We start from the raw sequence: 25,867 nt of genomic DNA on the forward strand, positions 1-25,867 counted from the left end.
AAATAAATAAACAAACAAACAAACAAACAAATAAATAAATAAATAAATGAACTGCTGTAAAGAAGATCGGAAGCTGCTTTTTTTCCTAGTATCTTTTTCTTTTTTCTTTTCTTTCTTCTTTTCTGCACTTTTTCTTTCATCTTTCATCTTCTTCCTTACCTTTCTGTTTTAGATTTTTTCATGTTACTTTTATTCAGGTAATTTTTTTTCAATAAAGATTATATGGACAAGAGAAGAGAGCTTTGGGAAGGGGTACAGTCAGAAAGAAGATCTCACACACACACACATACACGCGTACATATATAATAACAGTGTACCATCTTGCACACATCAACCTTGTACAGTGCAGGGAGCCAAATCAACGTGTCTCTCAACAGAGGAGTGTCCAACCCTAAGCAACCACGAGGAGTCCAAGGGAGGCGGGCAAATGACAACGCATGGGTGATGATGTCACTGCACCAATGCTGCAACTTATGTTCTGGTATCAGATGTCATGACACAAGTGGGAGGTTATGTTTCATGCTTGCTAGAAGGGCTAGCAAATATCAGATTGATGAACTGATGGAAGATGCCCCTTCTTCTCAAAAGATGGGGCCAGCCAACCTGCTGCATGGAAGGTGCAGGGGAAAATGGAGTTTTGTTGTTCTAAATTGCCGATATATAGGTATCTCATTTGAAAATTGAGTACTCATTAAAGTTCTTGTGTTATCATTTTTGTCTTCCTTCAAATAAAGATCTTGGATTCTTATTCCTTGCTTCCCATCCAGACTGAGGGACATCGGAAAACAAATATGTAATTGCAATATTTGTACAATAACATCATTGCCTGTTGTCATCTTGGCTTTGTCACGGTTTCTTACACAAACAGCTTAAACATATCCAGTGAAGGAAAGTTGGCAACCATTTACCATTAGGAAATTCCCCCTAACATTCAGGCAGAATCCGCCTTTCTGCAACTATAGCCCTTTATTCTGTATCCTGAAACAGAATACAGAGAGAGAACAGCCAGTCATTGCTCTTCCTGAAGCCTCAAAGCTGGATAAAACCTGAGTGTCACACCAGGTGGGGTAAATTGTGAATCAGCAAAGATTCCTCTACCGCCCTTCTGCAAAAATAAAATAAAACAAATAGCTTGCATTCCTGAATCCGCACAGTCTTTCAAATTTTGTTTTGGAAATTAAAAAAAAAATTCTTCCAAAAGACTTGTATGAGGATGGCTTAAGGAAAGATTGCTAAGTAACCAAATGCACTGAAGAGTCTCAGTTGGGGTTACCAGATATCTGAACAGGCAAAGGAGGACAATTGGAAAGGAGGACAAATGGGGGGAAAGGAGGACACGCTAACTGTTTAACTTTCTGGGCATCTGCGACAAAAATTACAGCAAAAAACTGCAAACAAATGTCCAGTATATGAAATTACTTTTTCCAGCATCAGAGAGACTGGTTTTTCAATTCCAATATTTTACAGACTACAGTGATGTTAGATTTGGAGGGGCTGGATTGAAGCCGATGGCTGGAATCAGGGAATAAATGAAATAACTTAAATCTAGGCTGTCCAGTCTATTGACAGATGAAGGAAAGATGATGACTACTGTTATGAACATATCAATGACTACTGTTATGAAAACAGTCCAAAATAATAATTTAAAAAAGACATTCAAAAAGCCAGACAATATTTGACTTTAAGGCTATGCCTGCTGGCTATGCCACCCAGATATCTTTCTCAATATGGCCATGGGAACAAGTTAAATCTGCTGGGTACAGGGGGTGGGATAAAGGAAGACAACTAAGTTTCAGGACACTGAAGGTCCCATGTACAAGACCTTTACCATTTGGGGAGGGGTAAAGGAAGATAAATAATACACAACTACATCTGTAACAGAGAGACTTTAGATGTCCGTGAGCAAACCAATAAACCATTGGTGCTCAAGGGAGGTGTCAAAAAAGTGAAGATGGTGGTCCCCTCAGCATGATCAAAACCCCACCCCATTGTATGTGCATGCAACGATCCATGTACAAAAGGGGTGGGGCTTCATTCACACCATCATCTTACATTTTTTGACTCCACCCCTATGGACATTGCTGCACTGAACCTCTATGGTGGAGGAGGAATGAGAAAGGAATTTCACTACAACTGCTGTAATGACTGAGTGAGCCCAGGAGGGAGAATGTGACATTCCTCCAAGTAGGAAAATACTTAGGCTTAAGAATTGCAGCTGGAAGCAGAAATACCCCAGGGGTGGGGGAGACCGTTTTTCTCCATTTGCAAAAATTCTGGGGAGGATGCATATGTATTGCATCTGAGATGGGATCCGTTCAGTGCCATGAGAACTACTAGTGGATAAGATATTCTACCAACAGGTTAATATGGGTGTGCAGAAAGGCTCTCAGTCAATTTTCAGGTTAACAGAACCACGATTCCAAACTCAGCCTACGTTCCTATGCCCAGTGCCCAAAGTGCAAGCTTCGTTGAGCACTTCTGGAACTTCCTTCCGAGCAAGGAGGCCTAACACCTCTGAAATGTTTGGCTTAATCCTAAGAGCAGGATCACAATTCAAGAAATGAGAGGGAGAAAAGTGGTCTATTTTGTTGGGAAGCAAATGGTTAGAAATCAGCATAATTCCTATGAGTGTTTACCACTTTAAATTGAATGCGCAGATGTGCACATGGCTAAGTTATAAATGCTATCCTTCCCATTGGTTTTATTTACATTGCTCATTGCAGTACTATAGCTCCAGGCCAAAAATTCAAGCTTGCCAGTTTGGTCTTATTATCCTGTCTGCATCTTGAGAAACCAAAGGATCATTTTGACTGATTATAAGGTTGAAAGTACAAAGTATATATTCTTCATTTATCAACAGAGGGCTTTGGTTTGCACTGGTCGGGTTAATTCAGAGCACACATTTAACCTGAGATTTGCAGAGTTGTTTATAGACTATGATTCTAATGAAAGAAAATGTTGCAATCGAAATCCACATGTTTCATTCCAACCTAGCTCCTTGGGATCTAAAGCAGCAGAGGTTTGCCAAGGTTGAGAAACACTGAGCTAAACCCTTCAGCTGACTTAGCTACTAATGGGTGTTGTCATAAAATTGGGTAGAGGGCAATTTGATTTCCTCTGCTGCCGTTGCCCTATTTCACTTAAGAAATGCATTTGGTATTAAGAAGGAACACCTGGGGCCCATCTATATGGCTTGTCTGCTGCAGCATGAAGACGCCACACTTACTGTTTCTTGATGGCATATCCTGACAACAAAGCCTCATGGCCAGACTGCTGCTGAGACAGATTGAAGCCGGTCCAAAGTGTTCCAGTAGGAAAGTAGTGTTTTCCCAACTATTAAGGCAAGACCTCCCATCCAGATAATCCAGGGTGCATGAAGGAGGAATGTCTGGAGGTTAGCATCCTGTTAGGCTCCAACTGGACTAGACTTGGGTATCTACAGGATGGTAGGCACGTTGTCAGGATCAAAGGGGATGAGGCTTCAATTGCGATGCTGCAACTACCAACCAGTGGAGTTGGGCAGCCAATACATTTAAATAAATTAATAAATCTTGCAGATGTCGATCCACTCTGTGGATACCAGTGGGACCAGGAGATCTGCTGTGGAATCACCTCCTCCAGTCCAGATGTTGAGCTTTGCATCTCCATAGCAATTTATGCCGTTTCTGCCAGGGAGACCAGACACTCATCTCATGAAATGGAGGAAAGGCATCTTCCTGGTCTTTGTAAGAAGGAAGGTCTCTCCTTTGTAAAGGCCAGAAAAATGCAGAAGCAGAAACTGGTTTCCTTCCTCCAAGCATTTTTATTTTTTAATGATTGATTGATTGATTGATTGATTGATTGATTGATTGATTGATTTTTCACACAGCCTCTCCATACCATTCAGCACTCAGCTTTTTTACATGCACAGAAACTGTGCGGCTTGATGCAACCAAAGGTCCATTATGGTTTCACGCTCCAAATCTAGGCAGGCCAGTAACTTTGGAAACTGACTAGCAGGGTCCATCTCTGTTGCTTGTTCACATCCTTATTTATAAATACACATGCTTGAACACCAATATCCTCCAACCCCCCTCTACTAACAGGGGATAACTCCAAAAATTCCGGTCCCTGTTCCAGATAAATCGCTGCCTGATTCTGTCCTCCGCTTGGCCTTTTTTGGAGAAGGTTTGTTAAAACTTTGGCAAGTTTTGCGTTGACATTATGGGTGTTTAGTCAGGGTCAGTTTTCTTTCCAGTGCCTCTGGAAATAAATACAGTAAAACTTTCTCCTACTCTGTATCATTGAGACATTTTAGACTACAAACCCTATCATCAGCATCCAGAACTGGGGGTGTGTGGGTTGGGGGATAAAGGGAGTTCTAGGTCAATCTATCTAGCAGATGTTGGGGAAAGGAAAAAACAGGTGTTTCAAACAGGTGTTTATTGGAAAGTCCTTATTTCAAAAAAATATTTTACAAAATAAAATACTCTTCACTTTTTAAAAAAGTTGTTTTAATTATTCCTTTCTAATGAAGGAATTATAGTTGCTTTAGTTAAAATAATTAACTTGGAAGCTTGTACGCTCTAACCCAAAGAGCTGGCCTCCAGTATTATTTTATTTCCAGTAATGTTTCTGGCATCATTTCCCCCCCCCCCAAAAGATTTAATGTCTATTTTGTTTAGGAAATAAAAATGAGAGGGGGCTGCAGCCAAGGGCCCCCTTTGGAAGTGTGCCCACCTGTCCATCAAAAAAGACAGAAGCTGAGAGATTGGGAGGGATGGTGGTAGAGAACAACCCCACTAGTTTTCTGCTATGATAAATATTATTACAACAAAGGGTCATATAAAAGTCTTAGAAGGTACTTTAAAATGCTATACATTGGCTGCCATCACCTTCTTGGCTGAAACAAAGTAAAAGGTGGTGGTGGGAGACGTTCTCTGGGAAGGAGGCAAAGGCTCGTGGACTTACCAGCAAGGGAAGCCAACAGACACTTGCAATAACCATGATCATCACAAGCTGGACCATCATCTCCACCTCGCTATCCCGCCGGCGTTGCACGGACTCAGAGTCATGATAGACTCGGCAGAGGGTCACGACGCTGACTGTGTTGAAGAGGAAGGAAAGACCCACACAGAAGAGGCCCAATAGGGCAAAAAGGAGGCAGAAAACAACATTCCTGGCATCATGGACCAAAGTGAGGAAACACCAGGAGTTGGGGTACTGCAGGCTATAGTCCCCTAGGCCAAAAAAGGGCAAGAGGCCAAAAAAAGAACCCAAGGCCCACACCACACACACCAAGGTCCAGGCCCTGCGTCTGGAAATACTAGTGGACCGGGAGAAGGGTCGGTTGATACCCACAAAACGCTCTCCAGCCATGGTAGCACCTAACAAGAGAGGGCACTGCCCGAAAAAGACCATGATAAAGCCCATGAAGTTGCAGAGGTGGCATCCAGGATCTACATTCCGCCAGTCAAAGCGGAAGAAGTGGTAGGGAATCACGATGACGAAAGTGAGCAGAAGGCCCATGAAGTCCGTCACCACCAAGCCACAGAGGAAGACCAGGAAGGAGGAACCGGGCTGGCTCTGCATCTTCCGGGAGGAATTGACCAGCGCACACAAGGCAAAGAGGTTGGAGCAGAGGCCAATCAGGCCAAACGTCGTGGCGAACCAAGGGGATGCAATGTTCTCCTTGTACTCCTCGCTGATATTCACTCCACGGAAGCAGGATGCAAGATTTCTAGCAGCACTGAAGTTCCCCGACTCCATAGTTGGGAAGTAGGAGATCCCCTCCGGCATTTTTCCAATAGGTAACAACTACTATATTCAACACAGTTCCATGAAACTGCATCTAGAGAGGTCTTCTCTTGAAGGTGCCACAGTGCCCCACCGAGGCTTCCTCCCTTCCATCTTGTGAATAGCAAGGAACCTGCTGTGCTCATTTGAGAGGAAGAAAAGGAAAAAGAGAAGTCAATCATAGTCCGCATTTCATGCTTAAAAAAAAATTCTGGATTCCCCAACACCACACACCCAAATTCCGAGATGCAGAGGGCTGACATTTTTGAGCTTTGTAAATGATGCCCCAAAGAATGTGTTCCCAAAGATTTTACACCATTTATTCTAGCTATGCTATCTACAGGGAAAGAAATCGGTGAGTACTGGCATTTTCTTATCTCTAACCAGCACTGGAATTTTTACTCCCCATGAATTCGGTCTTCTGAGATTTAGTGTTATTCATAGTTAGCATTTGCATGATACATTTAGATTTGCTGAAAGCATTCACATACATCATCTGGGAATGTTATAAACAAGCCCATCAGGGCAGCTCAAAACTATTATCACCAGAATCATGAAATTTACTGTTACTTTCCTAGACTGAAGACAGCTGCAGCAAGGCACATATGCTCTGCTTTGTGAATTAATTTTGGATATTTATCTAGTTTATGCTAGAGGCTGGCACTTCAATCTACAGCCCCCCAGCTTCCTATTTATTTGTTTGTTTGTTTAAAATAATAATTTAAAAAACCCTATAAATCAGGTGAGACTGAGAGGTTGCTTAAAGCAATCGTGAGAGGTGGCTGTCCAGCCTCTTCTTAAGAAAGATGGCTTAAAGTCACTCAATGAGTTTTGTGTTTGCCTCCAGCAGACTTTCTCTGTTATCTGTTCTCAATGTCCCACCAGCCAGCTTCACTGGATGACTCCATTGGGTTTCTCCTATTTCATGTCCTCTGTGCTTGGATAATCTATACATACAGTACTTCTGTAGCATCCCTCCATTAAGAACATTGGTGGAGACAGCTATAATGCTGCATTGCTTGGGGAGAAAAAATTAATTATTGTGCAACAGAGAAGACCGGCTGCAGTTACCATCACTGACTTCAGCTGAGCTACATTGGTAAAACATTTGGAGAAAATTTGGCCAGAACAGTAATCCCCTTTCTGTTCTTTGTTTAAAGATATTTCCTTCCAGCTTCTCCAACACAGATTATGAGACGGGTGGTTTTGTTTATTTAACTCTTCTCCGTTTTTCTGTCTTACTATGTAAGAGGGTCTGGCCCTCTCAAGTCCTGCTGTGCTGATTCATCATGGTGGGGGTGGAAGTGTTCCTGGGAGGGATGAGCGAAGAACATTGAAAGTGTCCGCCAAGAGTATACATTCCCAGCAGGGTCACCCACGGCATGAAGGTCATCCCAGCTGCCCACCTAAAGCAAGCAGGCGCTTAGATTAGGCAGCAGTAACACCGGAAGATGCTGGAGGCAGATGATCACTTTAGGGACAATGGCCAAGGGATCCATTCATGCTGCGTGGGAGAAGGCAATGATAAACCACTCCTGTATTTTACCAAGAAAACCACATGGATAGACAATACAAAGTGATTGACAACGTAACCCTGGATGATGGCCTCTTGGGTCTGATTGCACTCAACATGCTATTGAAGAAGAGCTGAGGATCTTTTGGAGTACTAATGGTGTTTATAATGCAGCTAGATTAAAGCCTTGAGGTCATCTAATTCCTGAGGTTGCCATGCAGGAAAAGAAAGACTGAAGCCACAAAAACAGAATTATAATAGGAACATGGAACACAAGGAACCCAACACGGTGAAAGATGATACGCATCAACTATGCAGAGACACCTTAGGCATCAGCCAATTGAAATGGATAGGAACTAGACGCTTTCAGTTAGAACATGCGGTCTACTATGGAGAACATACGCAGAAAAGAAGAAATGGTGCTGCTTTCATAGTCAGAAGGGATATAGGAAAGATAGAACTTCGGTACAGCGCAGTCAATGACCAAATAATATAAATCAGACTTGGTGGACATCCCTTAATATGACAGTGTTTTATCTAAGTTTATCCTTCAACCACTGATGCAGAAGAAGAGGAAATTGACCTGAAGGGCCAGGTTGGAGACAGATCATCCCGGAGAAGGTCCATCTACATGTTGGCTAAGAGTTGACATAAACTTGATAGCACATAATCAGTGAATCAGTCAAGAGGACCCGGACACATGAGACATTCTCCTTGCTCTTTTAGCTAAGGAATAAAAGATCAATCATGTAAAAGCAAAGAAGCAACTCCAAGGAGAGTTAAGCTGAAGGAGTTCCTCTCTTTTTTTTCCAATACACTTTACCCAAATCTTTTCAGGGAATAGTGGTTCTAAAATTCCCCATATAGAAATGTTTTCTGAAAGTGAAGTTTTGCATTGCCTTGTTCCTGAAGTAGATCGATGTACTTGAGATTTCTATCGACTTAGTTTAAAATTCATGAATTCTATATATAGCCTCATGAATGACTAGTTATAACCCCAGTTCCTTTAGGTTTTTCCAATTCCCCTGTTAACAAGGCTTACAATGGCATGGTCGCCTAACTTGATTTTATCCAGTATCTAACTGGATCAAGATTCTTTGTGTATGTGTTTTATCAAGTTTTATCAAGATGCTGGTGAAAGGATATGGTTGCATTTGAACTGATGTCAATTCATGGGAACTCTTTCAGCCAATTTTCTTGGCAACAATACAAAAAGATGGCAATTGCCTTCTTCCAGGAGTCTTGGCATTCAAAATTAATAATGGTTAATTTCCAAGGCCAGACTTCAGCCACCTCCTGCCGCTTGCTGAGAGAGTGCTGATAGTTTCACCATGTTCTGAGCTGTTTCTCCTCCTGAATTCTACTTAAGGTACAGTAATTCCAGAATTGTAGCATGTATGCATTTTACTTACACTCACAGGTCATCTAGGTCTCTCTCTTTTCCTGTGTTAAAAAATTAAATTAGAGTCCATCTCCTCTAGAGGAGAGTGCATCTCCTCCTTCACAGATTCATTTTGATCCATGAAAACTGTAGGGAGTATAGGGGGCATAGCAACATCATAATGGGCAGAACTGAAAATGTTTGATTCATTTTACAGAGGTGAAGGATTACCAAAAATAGGTGCATTGGAAGCCTCCAGAGCCTTTTTACATTTTGCTTACAGTTTAAATTACAAGCGAAAAGAAAAAAAGTTGTGCTGCCCCAAATTGCCATTTTGACACCCAATTCCAGCAGTGTGATTTCAGGGGGCTCTGGGTTCCATAAAAAAATTAGGGTGCAGGGACAGATATGGGCCATTTCCTGCAGATTATCTAAATTAGAGGAGAATTAATGCTGAAAAATTGCCATGTCTGAAATGACTTCTACGTCCTGTCCATCCCAGGATCAGATTCTGGTCCAAATACTTGCATGATTCCCTTTGCCTGCTTTAGTTCTAGAAAGTCTGATTTGTAAATTTCAAGCTTCATGAGGATGAAATTTAAAAGGCTCGTCCATGGACCTCTGCCCCAACAGACTCAACAAACATTTGCTTCCACTTACCTTTGTAATATAAATCAGTCTTGTAAGAAAAAAAGAATTCCCATCTTTCTGGTAATTGATGCAAGAAGCAGTCACTCAATGGGACCTGTGTCGAGAACCACCCTTAGAGACATAGCCCTCTTTAGACCATGAACATAATGTGGGAGTCGAGAATGGAATGGGAGAAAGAAACAGAAGCTGTAAAGTCCAGTTTGGGAACTTGCAACTGGAAGAAGAGAACTGGGAATCTGAACAAGTAGTAATAGCTTTGGCTTATCAGAACTCCGACAACTGAAGACAAAATAGAGCTGGAAATCTAAACATCAGCCAACAAGAGCAAGGTTTGACCCTACTGATGTCAAAACGGGGATTCTTCTGTTTGATGGGTTCTATCACTGCCATATACATAGTAGCTGCAGTTTTCACCTAAATTGCACCCACAGTGCCCTTGAGCATGAATAAAACGACAGTTAAAGCAACCTTGATGGGATTGTAAGGAAGATTGTGTTGAAATTCTTTTTTGTGCTTTATTTTATTGATATGTATAACTGCTCCCAAGCATCAATAAAACACCATTCAAAAAGACTGAGAGAAATGAAAACCTCTGCAGCTGAAGGCTATATCCAGCAGGGTATGCATTGAATTGATTGGAAAGGTTTAAGGAAACAACATTTCCTAACTATTGTTCTCTCCCATAGAATAAGGAGGAGCCCAGCTCTTGTAAAAAAAGCCAAGTTTTTCCCAAACATCCAAGCTGATCAATGGCAGCCACACTGGAAACAGAGTTTAATGGCATGATGCCAGTGCAGAAAAGCTATGGGGCCGCAGAGGGAATCTGTTAATCATCTAATCAGGGAAATCAATGAAGCCTGAGAGCAAAATGGAGAATTAGTATGAGGTTTAAGGTCACTGAATTCCTATGGGAACAGGGAAAACATGGGAGGGAGGGAGGGAGGATTTTCAGAAGAGCTGCAGCCATCTTTCCCCATCTCCTTTTTAGTTGCTTCTAGCCCAAATGGTGCTTTCAGACAAGGCTTTTCTCAAGGGCAATTCCCTTGAATTTTATTAAGCTTCTAGGCCTCATCTTTCAGTTGGAAGTAGTTTTTGATTTGATTGATTATGTGCCATCAAATCTGTGTTGATTCTTAGTGACCACCTAGGCCAGCGTTTCTCAACCTTGGCAGCTTGAAGACGTGTGGACTTCAACTCCCAGAATTGCCCAGCCAGCCATGCTGACTGGGGAATTCTGGGAATTGAAGTCCACACGTCTTCAAGCTGCCAAGGTTGAGAAACACTGACCTAGGCTAACTCTGCTTTGGATAGGTTCACACAACACATTTAATTTTAAATCTCAATTTAAGTACAATGGTGGTATTCACGGAACGGATCGTGCACCAACAAATTTAATACGATAGCCTGGTTCGCACAACATGCTAGGACAAGGAATGGCTTCCCATAACCACAGACTGCCCAGCCCCATTTAATCCTAAATTAGGGTATTATACAAACCTAGCCATTTAGAAATTGTATCAATCCAGTTGTGTCTCTCTTAATAAGGGCCAAAGCTGACTACCTATCCCCTTCAAGGTGTATAAATACATTTTTTTAAATTCCCCCTTGTCACCAGTGCCCCCAAATAATCTACGCATCTCCCTATATGGGAGTGGGAAGCCTGCTGCTTTTCTTTTCACACACACACACATACACACACAAACCCCCTTCAAAAGCCCTTTGCAAAAAAATTACTCAGGAAAGAATAACCTCCTCCTTATGTGGCCAACTGATGTTGGGAAGAAGACAGAGAGAAAAGACATATATTTTTTAAAAAGACATGGTTGCTTCCCCATCCACCCCTTGCTTTATCGCTACCCAAAAATGTTGGTTTGTTCTCTGAAGACACACAGCAGCATTTCTGCGGATCTTATTTCATCTTATCCGTACCATCGCCGAGTGAGGCCAGAAAAAGTCTTTGACGATTTGGAAGGTTTGCAGTCTTAAAAACAAACAATCCTGTGAGGTAGGCTGGGCTGAGAAAAAGGGGCTGGCACACGGTCACGAAGGGAACTCCATGGTCAAGGGCAGATTTGAACCTGGCTCTCCCCACTCCAAATCCTGCATGGATATTCTCATGGCATGGGGTGTGCTCACCCAGTGGCATCTACAGGCTGTTGTCGCTTTGGGACACGCTTGCATCGCAACACCGCAGCTCTCTTTTGTCAGCTGGGCCCCCCAACCCCTTATACTCCCCCTGGGGATGCGGTTGTATTCACCCACAAACAACCCCTGTGGGAATGCAATCCTCAACAAGGGGGAAAAACAGTTATTCTGAGGTCTTTCAAATAACACTTCTTTCCTGGATCAACAAAATGTCTTATAACACTTTAAAGTAGTGTTTCTCAACCTTGGCACCTTTCAGATGCATGGACTCCAACACCCAGAATTCCCCAGCCAGCCTGGCTGGCTGGGGAATTCTGGGCGTTGGAGTCCACACATCTGAAAGGTGCCAAGGTTGAGAAACACTGCCTTACAGTCTTAACCAAAAAAGGCAAGGAGCAAACTTCTGCATTTCCAAGAAGAACAAAGCAAACATTCCTTTGATCACCACATCCCTGTTGTTTTCTTGGCAGTATGGACGTCGTGCACCATAGCTTTCCTCTGGGATGTTTTTGTAACATTCTCATCGGACCTTCATCCCTGGGATCTCCTCTTGGTCTCCCATCTAAGAACTAATCCATTTGACCCTCCTTAGCTTTTTCAAGGTCGGCCAAGCTCATCCAGGGGCTTCCCCATGAAGTAGAAATCTGAAAAGGTTTCAATTGGTCAAAAATGCATATTTAGCAAGGACTCTGGAAATGTGGGAGACCTGTGATGCTTTGGGCAAGAAGGCCTGGAGTTCAATAAAGTATCTTTCATGTTAGTCTAGTAGAAATATAGAATTTTGGAAACTTTTTCGAATATAAATGAGTAAATGAAGGCAATTCTCCCCGCAATTTCTTTGGAAAGGATGAAATTCTGTTGACGGAATGGAATGAACTTCTAAGAAGACAGATCATCATTCATGGAGCAAAATAGGTCCAACATTCTTTACAGAAAGGATCACCTCATTCATCCAAGGCTGCAGCTTGGATTTTAGGATGCCTCCGTTCCTGAAATCTTGAAATAGTACATTGCCCTTTTAGCTTCTAAAATGCCACAGATGTTTCCCAGATTGGGGAAGGCTGTGACTACAGAAGAACGGAAAGGATTCACCAAATGAGTACGCAAACATAAAAATACCAACAAAATTGTTTGCAGACGGTGGGCTAGAAATACTGTAGGGGGAGGAGAAATCACCAATGAGATCCCAGAGGCCAAATTAGAAGCATACCTGTAGAAGTCTTATATCAATCATGGTTGGGCAATTCAGAACTAAACAAGTTCGCTCCATGTTTCTTTCTGGGGATTCAAAAGCCAAGCTTGTAGATGGTTCTTTTTCAAAAGCCAGGCTAGTCCTGCCTTACCAAATGTGGCTCCTACTGGACAGGTTGGAACGACAGTTCCCATGCACTACAAGCAGGGTTGGGCCGGGAGATGAGTTGTTGTTTTACACCTCTGAAGAGCCTCAGTTGAGGGAGGTTGGATTTGAAAAACCAATGGTATCAGTGGTCACAAGACACCTTTGCAGCTGCACAGTTGAGCTCACTGCACCATGTGCCATGCAATCTTGGGATCATGTTCATTCACAGGACCCTATTCCAAAATGAAGATCAATGGAAGAGGCTGGCCAGATCAGGCCAAGGCTTAGCAAGTTCAGAATTTGGTGGCATGTGTTACCCAAGAAGATGCAGGAAGGTGGTAGTCCTCTTCCACAACCAGCTGGTATTTTAAATCTTCTCCCTGTGATTCAAGAGATGGAAAACTACCGGTATGGCTAATATCGTTGGTCATCTGGCCAGACCCTTTTAAAATGATCTAAATTGGAGATTGTGACCACATTCAGGCTTGTGAGCTTCCTAAATAGGCATCTGTTTGGCCACAGAATGCTGGATTGATGCCTTGATCTAGGCATCATTTTCTTAGCTTGTAATGAACTTACACACTTTCTTTCAAATGGTGTCATGCCATAAGATCTCATGGAAGATGCCTTCACCTCTCATAGAAGATGCTTTCACCTCGCCTCTCCGAGATGTCCTTGATCCTTCCAATCTCTATGCTGCTCAAGAAGTTTTAACTACTCTGAGTGCTGCTTTTACAGTTTATTTTAACCAACGTGCACTTTAGTGAATACATCTTTTAATGAACTGTTATTTGAACTGTTATTATTTGGAATTTTGTAGCTGATAGCCTGTACTTTCTTTTCTGTTTCATCTCTCTCTTTTCCCTCTTTGTTCTGCTTTCTAAATTATAAGCCTGGGAGAATACACCCTTCCTAGGATCTGTCAAACAAAATCATTATAACAGCAATCATAATAATAAAGATTCAGGGAAGTCACAGGTCCCAGAAGAACAGGCCTCCAGGCACTCTCATGCCATTTTAGCCAGATATCTCCAAAGGAGAAGAAAAGGGCAGTTCAAAACAAGGACAGATTAATCAGGAGAACTGGAAAATATCCAACCAAATTTTCAGTCAGGGACACAGCCTGAAGCTCTGGAGCTGTGTATGGGCTTGGTTGCAAGTCCAGAGCCCCCCCCCCCATAGTTGTTATAAAACTGTGAAAGACAGGGACAATTATTCACTATATGACTGGGAAGGAACCACATCACAGTAATTATATTTATAATTAAGTGCAAAGTACATCGATTTTCATTTTCCACTTGAACCTCGACTCCTTTTTTTCAGATGGTAGTCCCCATTATGCCACTTAAAGTCCAATATTTGGAAGAGTAATGCAAAAGGAGAAAGGTGCTGTCCAGTGTCTCAGAAGTCCCTGCAGGAGTGTGTGAGTGAGAGACAAAGACCCTCCCTCAGATGTTTAAAATGCTAGCATTTCTCCCCTTAAATTTCCCCATCTTGAAGCTACACACTCAGCTCTTTCCACTTTTCCATATTTTCTGGTTTCTGTTGGTTTTCTGGTTCATAGGACTGGGTCATGAACTATTCCTCACAACGCCAGCATAGCCCACGAAACCAGTTTTGGGTTCACTGGATACATAGTCCAAACCTAGAAGACAGGGCAAAGGCCTACATTAGTTGCATTCCTCTTTCCGACTTGGACTAAGGCACCTGGAAGAACATCGCAGGCTGATCTGAAGAGGTGTCAACATCTGGGATCCTTGGGCTTCTGAAAGAATTTAGTCTGGTTGCCAGCACACCAAAAATTAAATTAAATTAAATTAAATTAAATTAAATTAAATTAAATTATTAAATTAAATTATTAAATTAAATTAAATTAAATTAAATTAAAAATCCATGCCTGGACTTTTCCTGCACCATTACATCCCCAACTCACTTTGCAGAAAAATAAAGGGAAGTATATAAACTAAAGGGAAATATATTAGAGACTGATGTTAATCTTTCAAAGAAGGCAAAAAACCATGGGGTACTGCAAAAATTGCTAAATAGTGCTAAAGACATGGGTTTCCATACATCGCATCCAAATGGACAGCTTTCAATTACTGTCAAATGCTATCAATTATTTCTGTTTGCCCTCCTATTTGGTGGTCAGAAAAAGCACAGAGAAGAGCAACATAAAACACAGGGGGCTTACAAGCAGAAGACATCGCCAGCTGGACCGGAAATACCCCACAAAGGCTACATGAATGAGGCAGAGTTACTGGTAAACGTTATGGAAAGAAGGCATCGTTATTGCACAATTTTAAACAATACCATCTGCTAATTCAGCCTTAGAATCTGCTTTGGGATTTTCAAATGACATTTCTAACCCGTTTTAAGAGCACATTTTTTTTCCTGCTTGATTTATGCTGATCTTAAGATGATTTGCAGCCATGGACCACTTTTTATGCTCTAAGTGTTTTTCAACCTTGGTAACTTTAAGAAGTGTGGTGTTCAACTCCCAGAATTCCCCAGCTGGGAGGAAATATTAAGAGGCAATGCAACAGTCATTCTCAAATCTTTGAAGGACTGTCTAAACAGAGGCTGGAACAGATTTTTCCTCTGCTGTTTCAGAGAATATAACCCCAGACCAATGAGTTAAATGGGTAGATAAAGGATTGAACCTAAAGGATAGGATAGGAAGAAGGGCCTAACAGTAAGAGCTGTTTAACAACACAACAGCTTGCCTTTGGAAATGGTGAGCTTCCTTAGGTTGGAGTTTTAAACGAAGAATTAGTATTTATCAAATACATACATCATATGTTGTGAATGCGTATTTGACCACAGCACGTTTGTAAAGGAAAGGCATGAGCTACTACTGCTTTGGGTTGGTGGAGATGCAATGAGAATAATGCTTCATTAATTTTTTTTTTGCAATGTCTTAAAGTTGTTACATTCTGGGAAGAAGTATATGCAATGTATATTCAACTTTAATATTTTTCTTTCAAACAATATACCATTGGGTGGACACTGGAAACGGATCCTCTGTGCCCTTCTTAATGCTAACGGACGTCAACTCTGGATGGATAAATGTATACATTTAAAGACGTGAACAAGTTGTTTTCAGATGTAGATTATGTATGGACAATTACCATTTCTGTATTTACTTATTTATTTACTGTACTTATTTACTGTATTTCAGGGCTTATGTAATCAATGAAATATAACAATCCTTTACTGTATTGAAACTGTTGTGTAAAAAACCCAAAATTATTTTATATACACATACATATACTCCTTCCTTCCTTCCTTCCTTCCTTCCTCCCTCCCTCCCTCCCTCCCTCCCTCCCTCCCTCCCTCCTTTTATTGCCTTTTTTCTTCAGTTTTATTTTTAAAAAAGACAATCAATATAGAAGATAGATACTGATATAGTATCTATATCAAACCCATACCCAGACATACATATGCTGTGAATGTGAGGGCAACATTTCCTTTCTGCACGCTTTCAGCTGAGGAAGGGCAGTGATTCACTGTTGGTACCTAAGGGAGCAGGAACACAACGGTCACCCACATTTTCAAATCTTTGGACTTTGTGTGATAAATCTCTAGAAATCTGAATGTTTCTATGGCGCTTTTTTCCCTTTTAAGTGGAAATTTGGGCTGCTGTAATTCAGCGGTTTCTCACTCCATTTCAGCACTGTGGTTTGGGGAAGGCACCAAGGATGGCAAAAATGGCACAGAGAAGCTGCATATGGTCTGGAGCTTTCCAGCTGCCCACTCTGATGTAAGCGATCTTGGATGTTTAATCCGGTTTTGTAATTTTGTGATTATAATGATTCACATGCACTCCACTGGGTGACTTGGCACTGATGCTGTAAATCTTCCCACGAACTTAAAAATAGCCCACAAATATTAATGGAACAATGTTCATCTGGGTCGCGGCTGCCAGCTTCACGAGGGAACAGCTTGTACTCTTTGTTTCAACTGCTAAATGGATAGTTAAGACCCCCCACCCCAAAAAGGGCCAGCATCTCAAATCATTGGTTCTTTCATAATTGAGATCTGCCATTGAAAAGATTCTGGGCCTTTCTCCCCTTGTCCCTAAGTACAGCACAAACAGGAGCTGGCAAACTCTGTTTTCTGCCGCATTCACATGACATGACTTTCCTTTCATCCCCAACGTATGAACGAGGTAGATTTAAGTCATCCTTCACGGTACCAGGGCAATGCCGTCTGGAGGTGGGACGAAAGAAGCAAGATGACAGATGCGTCCTTGCAGTCTAAGCCTCGCCCTTTTGTACATGGGCACACAAAAAGGATGGGGTTTGGGTTTGAACACTGCATTGGCTGTTTTGACACCCCATCCCACCCCAGTGGGGGCAGCCGCACTGGGGTTAAAGTAGGCTTTTTCCAGATACTCTGTTCTTATTCATGGACAACCTGCAGATCTATAAAATCTGTTAGGCTTTCTCACCCACTACCCCAGAGAGAAGTTGGAGGACCACCACCGCTTTAAAAAGAGGCAACATGTTCAGGAGAGGGGTCAGCAAATTTCAGCATGGAGAATTTCATGGCCAGTGTAATTTTCTGCTGCTCAAGGATGGGTGGAAAGCAGTGGGACGAGCAGTGGGGAAAAGACCTCTTTCTACTCTATGGCCTTTTCATTTGCTTTGTGATGATCGCCTTTGCTCCAGCCTGTTCTTTCAGATCCACATTTTTCTAGGAAGGTGAAAATGAGAAGATGCAAAATGAAACCATGGAAGACTCGGTCCAGGAATCTCTAAACTGACATTTTTATCAGCAGCAGCCGCCTTCTAGGAATTCAGGACTGTTCCCAGTTTTATTATGTGTGAATGATCCTTTCAGCTAGATGTATTATGGATTAAACTGCAAATGGAAAAAAAAAGAAAAGTAGGTGTTCTACTTTTATATTCTGCCATAAAGAGTGTGAGAGGCAAGTCAATTGGAGGGTCACTGGAAGCCAGGAGGTTAAAAAAAGTCAAGATGGTGTTGTGACTACACAGAGCCCTGCCCTTTTTAAATGTGTTCCACTCCTGCTGGAAAATGTATTTTACCAAATACAGTAGTGTCTACACAGATGCATAACTTGGGTGGGGGGGCAGAGGGTAGCACCCATTGGGCTTTTAAGGGCATGCTGGGGACTGCATGTCAAAACTGAGATCAGCATGAAATCTAAAACTGAATTGTTGACATCTAAATGGAATTAAAATTACATTTTAATTACATTCATTAATATGATTGCTCTCCATATGTGTTATACTTCTGCTCCATTAAAATGATAATTTGGTGGCAGAGGTTACAGGTGATCTGAGATCACAGCAAGGGATTTCAAGCAGAGACCACATGCAATCTTAGGTATGCAGGCTTCATAATGCGTGGTCTGCACAGAGTGACAGTGTCGCTATAGAGATGCAGACTGAAGTCTTTCTAAGCCGTATCCAGAGATGCTGGCTACTGAATGGGAGATCTTTTGCATCCAACCACAAAATTATATTCTTTTCCCTACATATAAAGTAAGATTCCAATCTTCATGGTTCCATATAAAGGGTTGCTTTAAACAGGAGAATAGGAAACAATTTCTTCCTTTTCTCCTTCTTCTCCTTCTCCTTCTCCTTCTCCTTCTCCTTCTCCTCCTCCTCCTCCCTTCTTTCCCACCAAAAGTTTCCAGCTCAGCTTGGAGATGCCACAAGCTGACCATAAACCATTGTATGAAACACTCCCAGCTCAAATTTTAAAGGAAGGGTTTGCAGCCAGTTTTGCTCCAGTATTTCCCCACTGCAGGCTATACCAAAAATACAATATCCTATCCTATCTTAACTAACAACTAGGGTATGGTCGCTCTTGGTCTCTCGTTGTTAGTTAAGTAACTAGCTAAACATAGGCCTAGAGACTAATTGCTGATGGCTTGAAGATGTTTTTATATTCCAAGCATTGGTGGTAACTTTTAAAACACATGCATACAGTTTGTGGCATCTGGACTGATGCAACATTTCCTCTGCTCCCCTGCCTGATTTTCTGTAAAATCGGAAAGTTAGGAGAAAGTAGAAGTGAAAGGAGTTTAAGGAAAATGTGGGGCTTGCTCTGGATACACCCACTTGTTGCTGCTTGGACAACAGTAACTTGAGAAGAGAATATATATAGCTCAGGGTTGAGCTGTAGAGTCCTTGGGGTTCTCTGAGCTTGGTTGTTTTCTTGCAGACGTTTCATTACCCAACTAAGTTACCTAGTTGGGTAACGAAATGTCTGCAGGAAAACAACCAAGCTCAGAGAACCCCAAGGACTCTACAACACTAACTTTCCTTACTGCTGTGGCCACCCAGAGCCCTCCCAGCACAGTCCATAATTCACATCTGCAACCCTTGATCAAAAGAGGTTGGATACTGTACTTTAAAGCCTATATCTTATTGAGGATGGAATCAGGCTGGAATAGGTCAAGAATTAGTATGGTGATTCAGTGCTAAACTACTTATTGTCTATGTTTGCACAAAATACATTACCTGTGCACTGAATTAGCCCATTTTCTGAGTGAAAATACAATACAATTATAATACAATTCAATGAATCAGGAACTCATCAAAGGGGCTGGGTTTCTTCAACATATAAAGCTTCAAAATATTAAGCAAGTTAAAAGTAACTAGTTTCAGAAGGCTATGCACATGTGGCTGGTAGGATTTCAAATAATCTGGCTTAGCATGCTGTGTGAACATAGCCACTATCTAAAAACCTAATAAACTCTAGAAAATCCTCCCTTCCAGATGTGGCATCTGGCTGCAAATTCTGAAACAAAGTGGCTGGTCCAACGCATCTGGAGAACGTCAGGTTGAGGGAGGCTGTTTTAAGGAAATATTTAGGTGGGAGTCCCCTGTTCCTAACTTCTTCTCCTCCCAATGAAACAGATTCCATAAAAGGCCACTTCCCTAGAAAATGCCCTACAGTCATCAAGTTGGAGAAGTCACAGACAGATCTTGGAATCCTTCTTATCAAAAACATGGCCTCCAGGGGCATAAGGAGACTTCCGGCGATGTTCTGGATCAGAGGCCAGGCCAAGGTTTATCGGCCAGTTTCATGGCCTTCCCACCAGCACCACCAGCCTCGTCTGCCACTCATGGCAAAAGAATCTCAGCAGGGTCCCTTCCGAGAAATGCCCCCTCCTAATACGCTCGCAGGCAGATGATTACGTAAAACAAGCCAGGACTGGTTAATAAATCAAGCAAGGACATTCAACTCTTTGGAGAACATCTGCTTTGCCCTTTCCCATCCAGTCCTGTATCCCACCCACCATAGGAACAGTTAGATGGAAAGAGACCCCCCCCCAACAACAACCCACCCTCAGCCCTGAGAGCCTTTCTGTATTTGCTGAATGTAAGGAATGTGTTGTTTTCCATTGCAAACAGACCAGCCTGGGCTAGGAACAAAACTCAGCAATGACCTTGTCATGCAGCTACTGACAAAAGCTTAAAATCTCTCCCCTTCCCCAACAATAATTTATTTGATTTCTCCTGTTGCTTGCCATTCAGCAACTCATAAATGGGGACAGATTGCTGGAGAACCTTAAATGGCTGGGATTTAACAGGAGTTGACAGAAATGTCTCCCATAAAAACAGCTCTGATGGATTGGGCCATGGAATCAACTAAGCCTCACAGTAGCCATGCATGTTGCTTCTGAGACGCCAGTAAGTAAGTTCAAAGGCAGCAAAAGTCTGCTGACTTCCTTTCCTTCAGGGACTGATACTCATAGGTAGAGTGCCTTTGAACTTGGAGGTTCGCCTTAGCTATCGCAACCATTGCCATTGGTGCAAGGTGTCCTATTCTATTCATTTGCATGACCTTCCCCCAGAGCTCATACCTGTCACCACTTTTTGGGACCACAAACCCCATCAAGGTTGGGCATATTTTTGGTGGTGAGGGCCCTTAATATTGGGGGGAAGCTGAGGACCACAACAGATGGAGTAATAGCACAATTTTTTCTTTGGTTTTTGGGGCAGTTGTTTCTTTTTAAAACTTTCCTGATCATACTGTAGGGCAGTATGCGTCTTCGAGTCAGCTTTGACTCCTGGCGACTGACTTCACCCTATAGTTTCCATGGATGTCCTGCTACAACAGGATGAAAAATCACACTATCCATCAAATCTTTATTACGGTCAAAGACCAGCATACAATTAGTTCCAGTAGTGGTTCACAGGGTGCAAGAAAAGGACTTGGGGCTGGGAGTAACCTGTGGGGTCCCTGCTTCCTCACCCTGCCTTCCATCGATCATGCCCTACGCCAAACATTTTCTCATCTCCCTGGATTCTTGGAACACAATTATTTTCTTCTTCATTAACGTTTATGTATCTCCTTCCCACTTGATCCTCTAAGTGACACACACAATAAATCAAAGAATATGTTTGAATAATAGAAACAATTTCAGTACGGTTGCTGTTTATTACCATATAGTGGGTAATGACTACGGTGGTTCATCAGGAAAGAATGTTGAGAGGCTGAAGAAGGTTCTGCCCGAGCCACAGAAATGATAATGAATCTTGGAGAGAAATCATTTGAGGAAGAAATTGGGGGTGGGGGGTGGGGAAAATGGCACTGCTGCCCTTGTCAGCCCATAATAATCAAAGAGAGACTTGGATGGTCCTCCCTGTTTACCCTGGCTGTACCTTCCTTTGTATTACCCCTTCTTCAGCCTTCTTTAACCACTTCCCACCACCACCACTGACCACATTCACATCTGAGACCTGTGCAGTGCGTGCGTGGTTTGCCTCTCAGACACCATTTCTGTCGCTTCGAAGACCGCCTTTAGGACTTTCAGTTGCTGGAAGAGGTTTCTGTACCCACTCAGATGCTCTGCCAGGGCTGGCGTGCGTCACCAAGCAGCTTTCAAAAGCACACAGCTTCCCTCAAAAGTGTCATGAAGCCCTTTCCTGTAGCATACTAAGTTTTTTCGCTTGGCTTGGGCTTAGAATGCTGGGTGAGGCGCTGTGCTTTGTAAACCCAAGTTTACTTATTAATTGGTTTGATGCAGAGCGTGTTGGGCTAAAAGCAGCCCCAGCCTTTCAACTGCCCATAGCAGCAGCACTGACAAAGGGGCAGGACCACATGCAACGATGTTTTAAAATGGGTGAGGGAAGAAAATTGAATTAATGAAATATTATTTTATTTACTTACTTATTAATTTGGGGATTTAAAAGCTGACTTGTTCATTGGGGGAATTAAAATTGGACCCAATCAAACCAACTCTAATTTAATATTTGGTTTAATTTGCCATTTTTGCATACACACCCATTTGATCTCTTCCACTTATGCTTTTGAACACATCAAAACAGATGTGGTTAAAAGATAGCATATGTCATCCTCCAGATCTTTATGTACATGTATTTCAGTTCACCGTGACTTGATTATCCAAGGGCAAGTTGTAAAACAGATGACTTTCTACCTCTTAATCTAATCAAGCACTCTGCTCAGTCCGTGTTGCAACTCCTACTTAAGTTTTCAGATTGTGTAAACTTTTGAAAGTCTGGAAGTCATAGAAGCAAAAGAGCAGGAATTCATTTCCAGGGGAGGAAGCTTTTGGGCTCAGAGTTTTCTACATCTTATGTCCTTCAGCTTTTGGAAATGACATCATTTCAATTGTCTTGGTCACCAGTCCAAGTTCGTTGTAAGGGTTTTGTGACATGGTCAGCAACCGTCAGCAAGGATGGAATTGTATGGAAGGGGAGAGTGCATGGTGTGAGTGTGAGACAAGGCAAAGTACATTGAGTTACATGAATGGTTTTCTGAAAAATAAACCATCTTTCATAAGGTCAGCTAAATTCAGCACTGCAACCTGGAGACTCTCAACTGAGACCCTCTGCATGTATGTGTGTGGTCAAGACATCAAGAAAATGTAGGGTTGGTCCTTTTACTAGCTCAGCAAGTGGATCACATAAGCTGATCTGGGGTGTCACAGAGGAGAACAAATTGTCCTTTACTTTGTTCTTACTGCCAGAGAGAAGGAGAGGTTTCTGTGCAATTTTCTGCAATGTGCATCAAATAACCCAGGGTGGTTTTCAGCACTCTGCACTAGGGCTGTGTGCACTTGGGAAATGATTCAGAAGGAACGAGGGACTTTGGGGGCTCTTTGCAATTCATTAAAGCAGCTGGATTTCTTGCAAGCTTCTGCGCAACCCTGAAGAAAAGGGGGACTACCCAAAGATTAGCATCTTAAGAGTATACAAATATCTTACCTCGGAATTGGTGGGAGGTAGGCAACAGAACGCTATCTTGCAAGTTTGTCTCTAGATTAAATATCCTGGCGTGTATAAATCAACATGAGGATTCTTGTGAAAAACGTGAGCTTCAATGCATGGTAGATAGGGGCTGTATTTGTGTGAGGTCCAAAGCAATCCTTCTGAATCCTTTTTAAAGTATGCCCAGCCCTCCTCCTCACCCTGATTTGACGCAGTGTCTGCAGGGATGTGAGTGTGTGAAAATCTGCAAGGTGGTGATCATGGTGTCACAATCAAAACCTGGCCCCTTTTCTACCCCTGGGCTTCACTTGCAATGCTATACTAGCCATCTTGCAGATTTTCACACGCACACCCACACCCCCCACACCCCAGTGTTTCTCAACCTTGGCCACTTTAAGATGGGTGGACTTCAATGGCTGGGGAATTCTGGGCGTTGAAATCCACCCATCTTAAAGTGGCCAGGGTTGAGAAAAACTGCCGTAGACACCCATGTTGAGTGGGGAAAGTAGCTGTTTGTGCCAGACCTCATGCAAATATTTGAGGTTGGTGGCAAAACAGCAAATCCAGGGGGAACAAGGTTTTTGATACCCGGATGCACAACCTTTTCTGATGTGAGGGGCGGCTCTTGGCTTTTGCTCTCAATGTACTCACTTTAAAAAGCAGCAGATGGGCTCATAGTAAAAACGAAACCTGTTTATGTTTCCTATGTTCATACCGTATTTAGCTAAAATTAAATATTAACTATATTTAATTTTATGTCATGTGGTTACTTTCCACTCAGGGTTTTAACGCTTTGCTCTTTTAACACACACAGCATGATCATTTCATCCTTCCTTCCAGAGGCCTCTGAGGCTGAATTCAAGGCTTTGAGAAGTCACACACAGTCCCGGGATCCCAATTTCTGCCGTACTGCTTTACCAACTCTTTGGGCGATTGCAGCGTTTAGAAAATTGGATGACGTTTCTACGAGAGTAGCTAATTGTCAGGAAGATCTGGAATGTGCAAAGAGAAGACCTTGAAGGCCTCCAGCAATGCAAGACGACAGAAACGGAGCAGCTGTGGTGTCTTTTGCCCCATCTTTCTCTCCTTAATGGATTGGCTGCAGTCAGGAACGATGGAAGAAGCAAATGAAAAATGTAGGATTAAAAAATCTGCTTCCCCCCCATTCCGCTCCCTCAACAGTTCACACCCAACCCAAATTATTCAGGAAATACATAGTTAAGATCTCTTTGCCTTCAGAAGCAGATGCAAATTTTTCTCCTCTAGGAAGACGCTTTTTTGTATTTTATTTCCCACCCTGCCCCATGACAACACTTTTGGGCAACCACTGCTCTTATTCAAGGATTTAATTAAAGCAGTGTTGTCCAAACTTGGCCACTTTAAGATGAGTGGACTTCAACTCCCAGAATTCCCCAGCCAGCCATGCTGGCTGGGGAATTCTGGGAGTTGAAGTCCACTCATCTTAAAGTGGCCAAGTTTGGACAACACTGGAGTAGCGGGTTGGACATGATGACCTCAATGACTCCTTTCAACTCTGCTTCTATTAAGTATTTCAGAAGGGGGCAGGGAAGGTAGCAATTGCTCTCTGTTCCCCATTGTGTTAGGCACTGCAATCTGACATCAGCAACCATATTCTTAAGAGAAGAGATGATTAGCTATGCTCCCCAACCACATTCACTAAGCTGAATAATATCCCCTTCATTGCAGTGTTTCTCAACCTCAGCAACTTTAAGATGCGTGGACTTGAACTCCCAGAATTCCCCCAGCCAGCTTGCTGGGAGTTAAAGTCCACGCATCTTAAAGTTGCTGAGACTGAGAAACACTAAGTTGGCTGTTGGCTAGTCTAATAATTGCTAATTACATTTTGTCTTCCCAAGATCAGGCTTTCATTATCCAAACCCACTGTTGTTCTTGCTGTTCATCACCAAAGACAAATTCCTTGTACATATATTTTATACTTGGCCATTAAAGTATTCTGTATTCTGTATTATTTTCTGTATCAGCTTACTCCAACCAGGTGTTCTGAGTGCAACCAATCCAAAAGTTTCTGGAGTAAATTCTGGGGAATTGTAGTCTCAGCATTTCAAAAGGTGTTTGAATGTAAAAAGAAAAAAGGATTGCTATCTTTTCTACCAAGGCAGACAAAGGCACAGAAGAAAACTGATAAGATTTGATCACATCCTCTCCAGGGAATGTCATTTTGTCATCTTCCATTTGCATTAGCTGGGGATAAGCAAGAGGAATGGATATTAATGGTTTTAATGGGGAAAAGGTTAAATAATGGTGGCAGAGCGTTATATACCCTGCCAGTTTTGGCCATATAAATCTTCTTTCATACTATATTCATTTCCTTCCTTCCTTCCTTCCTTCCTTCCTTCCTTCCTTCCTTCCTTCCTTCCTTCCTTCCTTCCTTCCTTCCTTCCTTCCTTCCTTCCTTCCTTCAATATAAACAGCCACTAATTTGGTGGGTGACTTTGATTTTGGGAATCTGGCAGTAGGACTGTGATCTTTGGAAGGGGTGGGGCTGAAAGGCTCTGGGATGCTGGGGCAAGAGTTGGGAGGTTAAAACAAAAAGAACATTAAGATGGGCACTTGTTTTTACCTGATTAATTAATTAAGCAGAGGCTTAAACAGCCATCATTTTGGGATGCTTTGATCTGGATTCTCTCACTGAGCTCCTGACTAGCAAAACAGGATTCGCCAATCCACAGTATAAGCAATTTCTATTTTCCAACATCAACCCTGAAATAACACACAAGATTGCCAGGTTTTGTGTGGCGTCATGCAAAATCAGGCGAAGAACAATTAAGAGCAACTGAACCTGCCTGAGTATGTCCGGGCTCAGCATT

The 25,867-nt window shown here is 42.3% G+C and overlaps 1 protein-coding gene across 1 annotated transcript in view; it reads right to left on the reverse strand.

Annotated features, from left to right (window-relative positions):
* The window catches only part of TBXA2R (thromboxane A2 receptor), a 35,981-nt gene that overhangs the window by 1,592 nt on the left and 8,522 nt on the right, over nucleotides 1-25,867 (reverse strand). The window contains exon 2 of the mRNA XM_007436851.4: nucleotides 4,951-5,911. Coding sequence (XP_007436913.1) covers nucleotides 4,951-5,778 — 828 coding nt within the window. The 5' untranslated portion in view covers nucleotides 5,779-5,911. The remainder of the gene's footprint in view (nucleotides 1-4,950; nucleotides 5,912-25,867) is intronic.

The sequence above is a fragment of the Python bivittatus genome, unplaced genomic scaffold, assembly GCF_059951505.1.
Source record: "Python bivittatus isolate LINGU-HERP-01145 unplaced genomic scaffold, Pbiv_v1 ctg000580_np1212, whole genome shotgun sequence".
In the NCBI taxonomy this organism is placed as follows: Eukaryota; Metazoa; Chordata; class Lepidosauria; order Squamata; family Pythonidae; genus Python; species Python bivittatus.